Source organism: Hirundo rustica, chromosome 2 (assembly GCF_015227805.2).
Source record: "Hirundo rustica isolate bHirRus1 chromosome 2, bHirRus1.pri.v3, whole genome shotgun sequence".
NCBI classification, from domain to species: Eukaryota; Metazoa; Chordata; class Aves; order Passeriformes; family Hirundinidae; genus Hirundo; species Hirundo rustica.
Genome location: NC_053451.1, coordinates 83214365 through 83221621, shown reverse-complemented (window position 1 = coordinate 83221621; position 7257 = coordinate 83214365). Strand labels below are relative to the sequence as shown.

The window sequence follows — 7257 nt, the reverse complement described above, 5'->3', positions numbered from 1 at the left end:
AGAAGTCTCATAGGATACCAAGAAAACATCTGCAAGATAATTCAATCCATGACCTCAGTATATTCAAAGTTTGTACTCCACAGCCTTTTAAAATCCACTTGAACAAACTTTTATAACTTGCTGAGTGATAGTTAATTCTATAATTTGTTAAGGAAAGCATAAAAAAATCAAACCAAAGAGACAGAATTGGAGGTAATGTGGAAAGTGTGAACAAAGGAGAATGGAAGAATCTTAAAATCTGCATTAGTGCTGTTCGAACAAGGATTAGAAGTTTCTGATAGCATTAACATAAATGTCCCATTGCTGAGGAGTAATCACAAAAATTTCTCACAAAAATTGAGCTTTCTGAAAAATACTGAATAGGAAACTAAGACATTAGGAATGTGATGAGAGAAGAAAAAAAAATCTTCAGTATTCTTAACTTATTTATATCTTACAACCATCATGGATATTATTCTTATCAAATATATTGAGATAATTAAATATCTGATTCACTTTCCAGGTAATAAGTAATATAATTCCCAAACTTTGTTGTAAAATGTTGAAATAAGACAAAAACTAAACAACCCTGAGGATGTTAAACCACATAAATGACATATCATTTTGCCTACAAAGAATATATAGATATCCCTATTGAAGGCAAATTCTTTAAACTGTTAAAAAATCACTAAGGGGTACTAGTAAAGGGCCTGATTATTTTTGCTTGGTATTAAAAATGGTGGATGACCCTCCAGTGCAAAGGTTAAACTGAGTATTTCTATTGATAATTTTTGCAAAAATTGCTCCTATCAGTAGAACCAATCCGCCTCCAAAATAAAATGAAATCTAATTTCTGAAAAATAACCAGCCTTTTACAAAAAGAAATGCTGCTTAAGAATTACAAAATAAGTTTCTTCTTACATAAAAAATATACATTACAAAGAAAAGATGTGTCTCTCAAACCTTTTAAAAGCATCTGAAAGACCTGTATACTGCCCTTTTGATGTTACATTTTTGTAATCAACAAAGCAAAGCAAAAGAATGATGCAAGAAATATAATTTGCATGGTATTAGGCAAAAATATAGCATTTACACTGAAACAGCAAAATCTTCTATTCAAAAAGAGTTTATTACCATTGTGTTGCATCAGTAAATATTTCTGCTTGTTAAGCTAAAGTATTTTCACAAAGAAAACACATGGTATGTAGGTTTAACAATAGCTCCAAGTACCTTGAATTTGTGCATGCTCATCCTATCAGACCTTGTCTGTAGTGCTTGATAAATCAGTTGTCTTACATATTATGAGTCAAAGAATTAAAGAACATCAGCTCTGATTGTATTGATTAAAGCACAGTGTGGCAGAGATGACACTGAACACATTACTTTAAGGAGATCCATCTGTGAAACATCTGGTGGCTCCACCAACTAGGGAGACAGGATTCCATGAGTTCTTCACACTTGCCAAGCTTTGAAACGCGAGTAATAAATATTCCCAGTAAAATTTGTAATTTCAAAGTGAAATATTTTGCACCACTGGAGTTATTTAGGAAGAATTATGACTATGGGGACATACTTCTGAAGCGGTATTTTAGAGGAAAGTTCTTCCCTTTTCTTCCCATTCATATAACTCATTAAACTACTTAAAATAAAATGTTGTTATTTAGATAAGATTTATGGTAACAAAATTTTGAAGGAACTTTGAGAGAAAGCAGCTACAATGTATACTTCAAATTCTTTCCCTTACTGCATACAGCTGCTTGATTTTCAGATATTATTTCATAGTCTTATTTTTTTTCCCTTGAGCTCCAAGACCTAACACTAAGGGGCACCAGAGAACTGAACTGCGTCTGTTCAGATCCATGAGGAACCAGCTACTGCAACTAAGTTGCAAGTTATGCGGGGTGCTAGGTGGAGAGAGAAAGGGGCTTTGGGCGAAACAGAGGAGGCGAAGCAACTGTTCCGCATGACGTGTTCTCTGCTACAGAAGACTGTCACCAGAAAAGCAAGGACATGATCATTTTGAACATACCAAGTGTCTTATTATAGTTTATTTCTAGGTGTTTCTCGCTCTATTTTTCCAGGCAGAATTTGGGAAACGTGTAAAAATATTACATGACATGAAAATGGATTTTGTTTGAGAAGCCAAGTATATCTAAACCATTCCAGCATACTGACTTTGAGTATATTTGCTTTGATCTTAGACAAATATAAACAGAGGAGCAAAGACTTAAGAATTAATTTTTATATTAAGTTTCAAAGAAGATCTGAATATCAGCACGTTTTTATTACCAATTCTTGAAGTTCCACTATGGAGGTAAAGAACTTTTAAAATTTCATTGTGTATTGCAAAATTACCTATTATCCTCTCATTTTCTCAATATGACAAAAGGAAATATATATATATATATATATATATATATATATATAAATATATAAAGCTTCTTTTTAGGTATGGATTCCAAAGCCAACTTTCTTCACCTCAAATTTGTCTGTCAGACACAGAACAATTACCATCACTGTCACATATCTTAGTAGAGTACATTCTGAAAATATCAGACCTGATGTCAGGAATCTGTTGCTTATCCCAGTTGTGGGGTTTTTTGTTTGTTTGTGGTTTTTGTTTGTTTGTTTGTTTGTTTTTTCCTGTATTTCTGCTTCAATCCCTTTATTCTAAAAAGAAATACGTACTCAAACTAGTAAAATGTAATTAAATAAATGATATTACATTTTAGAGCAGTAAAGTTGTTCTGAATGCTTTTTAAAACTTGGTCACAGTCTTGTCCCAAAACAGAACGTATCACAGAAAGGCAAATTCAGTACAAAATCCAGTATGCCGAATAATTTCAATCAAAGCATCAAGATCAAAATGAATAATGCACCATTAGCAGACAGTGTGAGCTGATTGGCTGAAAAGTGCAAAGACACATTCTTTGCACTGTTCGAGTACTTTTTGAGAGTTGAGTACTGTAGACCTTTCCTTACAATATTAGCACGTATTTCTGTGTCTTTAAATACCCTAACAAAATAAAATCCACAGGTAACTTCTGCTTGCTGTAGTATGTGACTCACAGATCTTGTAAGGCCTGATGAAACCATTATGATAACACGCTTTGACCCCCAGCATAACACAGGGCATAGAATCTTGCCCCGCAACTCATACCTCTGGTCTGTATCTTCTGCTTGGGTTTTACCATTTCTTTTTGAAAGACATCTAGCCTTGATTTACTGCTCAAAGTGACAGAAATTCCAACACATTCCTTGGTAAGGTTGCCCTTCTGTTAGCAACAGCTGCAGTCAGATAAGGTACAAGTTTTGTTCTCCTCTGATATGGTTTAGTCTCAGGTCTTTTCCCACTACACTTTTTGAAGCTGAATCCAAGAACCATCAGCAAGCTGTATTACTTTATAGACTATTAAGAAAAAAGGCTTTATTTGACCAAAAAAATGGGGCAAAGCTGCCTTTTTCAATGTATTGTATACCTTTTTCAGGGGCAATTATCATTCCCCCAGGATAGAGAAAGACTCTGGAACGAGGAAAAGTATGGTTTCTAAACCTTCTGCCGGTCCAGTGGAGAAATTAAAATACACCAGCTCTTCATCATTTCATGTTAAACCTCTAGCAGGCACCTTCTCTTGTCTTGTGCAGGATCCAAGTGTTTCTGTTGCTGTTACACTAAGTTGCATAAGTGAGCCGGAAGAAAGGAGTGAGAGACACATAGGAGTGTTCAAAGAGTATGTTTATTTGAGCAAGAGACCTTGATGGTTGGGGACAGAAGAGGTTTGGATCTCTATCATGGGTCCAAGTGGGCATCAACACCCTATGTGATTTCATCATCCTAGAAGAAGGGCTAAGCCTGGCCCCTCTGTCTTTCTCTCTAAGCAGTAATACCTAAGCAGGGAAACACATAGGCAGTATTTACCCAGCTCATGGGCTGAACCAGGGTTTTGCAAAACTTCTCTTGAGGAAAGAGCTTGGGGTTTATGGTCATTTTGCTTTCCAGGTCTCTGACTGAGAGACAGGCAGCTGTGTGTGCATTTTACTGTGTGACCAAAACTGGCCAGGATGCAGAGCCTGTAGTGTCATATGCCATTTGTGATTTGCTATGACAAGGACAGACACGGAAACAGACCTCTCCAGCCACCATCCTCTTTGGACACAGTCTTTCATGGCCACAGAGGGAAGAAGACCCTGAAGGAGAGAGGGCTGGACAGCAGTACTGAGCAGTGCCTTCGCTAAGATGAGTAGAATGAGTTGCACCGAGGAAGCCCTTTGGAGGGTCCATGTGGTCCCCAGTGCATCTCCCACGTCCTCCTCCTCAGGCAGGAGGAGGCAGAGTTGCTGCTGCTGCCAATGCGCCAGGATAGAGCGATCTCGGCGCGGGAGGAGATGACGCAAAAGGCAGAGCTCCCCCCAAAAAAGTGTTTCTCCAGGACGAAGATGGCGGCAACTTAGCCCAGGGGCCCAAGATGCCTGTGCCCATCGGGGGCCCCCAGCCAGGCAGTTCCGCCCCGTGCGCCCGGGGACACCGCGCCCGGCGGCAGGAGCGGCGGCAGCCGCAGCCCATTGTCACCAGCAGCGGCGGCGGCCCCGGCAGCCTCCTCCTCCTCTTCCTCTTCCTCCTCCTCCTCTTCAGCATCCTCGGCAGCGCTCCGGGAGCCCTGCAGCAGCGTCTCTCCAGTTAGAACGGAGCGGGGAGAGAAGAAAGAGACTGAGACAGCGGTGCAGGCATCTGTGCCGCGGCTCGGGGCTGAGGAAGAGGAGCAGCGGCGGTAGGGAGGAAGAGGAGGCGAGGAGCCCTCCCGTAGCCGTCCGTCGGCAGCGGGGGACGCGGCATGCGGTTGTCCGGGGGCAGTGGGCTTTTCTCAGGAGGGAGATGGGGAGCTGCGATCTGACCATGCCTGGGTGAGAGGGGGAAAGGACCAGTCGCGCAGCCCCGCCACCACCAGCTATCACCACCACTACCACCACCACCATCTCCTCTTCCTCCTCCTCCTCTCTCTGCATTATTGCTCTTATCTTCTCCACGGCACTCCGCGTTGGATGGACTGGGGCTGTTTGGTGTGGTGAGACCAAGGCAGAGCCACCGGCGAAAAACAGCAATATCTCGGAGGAAGAAAAAGAAGAAAGAAGAAAGAAAGAAAAAGAGAAAGAAAGAAAAAAGGGAAAGAAAGAAAGAAAGAAAGAGAGAAGGGGGAGAGTGGAAAAGAAAGAGAGAGAGAGGGAGAGCGAGCGAGTGAGAGAAGGGAAAGCAGGCAAGAAAATCCCCCCAATCTTTTAAGTCAATGCATATTGTGGTGACACTGGCAAAGGAGCCCTCACGGTGGAGTCGGCCAGGGCTGTGCGTTCCCAAAATATGACCAGGGGTGCTTGGATGTGTAGTCGGCAGTATGATGACGGCTTAAAAATCTGGTTCGCACCCCGGGAGAACGAGAAACCCTTCACGGATTCAGAGAGGGCTCAGAAATGGCGACTGTCCCTGGCATCGCTCTTGTTTTTCACGGTCCTGCTCTCTGATCACTTGTGGTTCTGCGCCGAGGCCAAATTCACGGGGACCGGAGAGAAGGAGCAGCCGCCGCCCGAGAAGCCGGAGCCCGCGGAGCCGGAGCTGCTGGCGGGCATGGGGGAGCCGGCGCCCCCCGCGCCCCGGCTCCTCGCCCCCCCCTCGCCCTCCCTCCCGCCCTCCCCCGGCAGCAGCGGCGGCGGCAGCCGCGGCGGCCGCGCCAACGGCACCGAGCCCCGGCACGGCAAGGCTGCTTTCCTGGGGAACTCCACCGCCAGGCCCCTGGAGACGTGTCCCCCCCCGGGCTCCTCGGCCGGGCAGTGCTTCAGCGTGGGCGACGCGGAGGCGGTGTGCCGGCGGCGAGGGGGGTCGGGGCGGCCGCGGGGCACGGGGCAGAGCCCGGCGCCCGGCTGGGACCTGACGGATTTTTACCTTTCCTTTTGTAATTCCTACACACTTTGGGAGTTGTTCGCCGGGTTGTCCAATCCGGACACTTTGAACTGCAGTCTGGATGTGGTGCTGAAGGGGGAAGGCTCCTGCAGCCAGTGCGTCCAGGCTTACCAGCGCTACGACCAGCACGCTCAGGAGAAATACGAAGAGTTTGAGGTTATGCTCCAGAAATATTTACAGTCGGATGAGTACTCGGTGAAATCGTGTCCTGAGGATTGTAAGGTAGGAGCCCCTGCTGTGTTTCCTGTCCCCGGCTGTCGGGCTGGCGTGCCTCCCTCGGTTGTTGTGGCTGCCGTGGACCCTGTTGTGCCTGCTTCGGTCTCTGCCCCTGGCGCCGCCGGCCGCGGCTCTCACGGCGCAGGCGATGCCGCGGAGGGTGTCGACCGGGGTGCCCCCCTTAGCGCATTATTAAAAGAGAGGAAGAGAGAGGGGGAAGCTTGAGAAAACGCAAAAAAGAAGTGATACTCGCTCCTCTGGGAGCGTAGCGCTGGATTTCCCCTCCTCATGAATATGCGATTGGCTCCGGCTCGGCTGCCGGCTTCCAGCGGGCTGGGATGAGACTTGGCGGCAGGCAGCGACAGGGTCTGCATGACAATGAGCGGGGCTCGGAGCGGCGACCGGGGTCGGGGCTGCCCGACGGCGCTGCCCCGGCCGCCGGCCCTCGGCCCTGGGTGGGCAGGGGGCCGCGGTGCCCCGCGGGGCCGGGGCCGCGCACCGGAGGCTCCGGGTACGTTCCGTCGGGCACTTGGCCCGGGGCTGTCGGGACTGGACGGCGGCAGAGCGGTGCGGAGCCGGGCATCCGCGGGAGCGGGAGCGGGCCGGTGTTTTCAGGCGCTCTGCCAAAATCTGTGGAGCTGGGGAAGGCTGGAGGACAAGAGTGTCTGTTGACGGGCGCTGGAATGGCCCTTGGTTGGGAACTGATGGTGACAGCGTTTTGATTAGCTGCGGCTGTTTCCTTTGGTGCCACTGCTGACGGCTCAGAGGGATCCAGAGGTTTTTCTTTTCCTTTGCTAAAAGGCAGAGGGTCCCACTTTGACTCTTGTAGTTGTTGCCTTCTCTTTAGTTCTGCACAAGATTAGTTGGCCTATCTCTCAAGACACGGCAGAAGAGTTGTCCTCGGTGCTTAAAATAGCGATCTGCACGCTTTTCCCCCCTGTTTGAGTACTTGGTAGGAGGTGGATGCTTCTGCCCTGAACTAATTATCTCAACTAGTGTAGCACTAAGCAGTCTTAACCAAATTCTGCTTTAGCAGTGGAACACAACAATGCATGTGAATCACTGCTTTAAACAAGAGGCCTGGCAGCACCTCTGTGCTCTGTAACTTCAGC

The 7257-nt window shown here is 46.8% G+C and overlaps 1 protein-coding gene across 1 annotated transcript in view; it reads left to right on the top strand.

Moving 5' to 3' along the window:
* Positions 1–4593: 4593 nt before the first annotated feature.
* The window catches only part of NALF1 (NALCN channel auxiliary factor 1), a 448825-nt gene continuing 446161 nt past the window's right edge, over positions 4594–7257 (top strand). Inside the window, exon 1 of the mRNA XM_040057343.1 lies at positions 4594–6151. Within this exon, the coding sequence (XP_039913277.1) occupies positions 5333–6151 (819 nt within the window). The 5' untranslated portion in view covers positions 4594–5332. The remainder of the gene's footprint in view (positions 6152–7257) is intronic.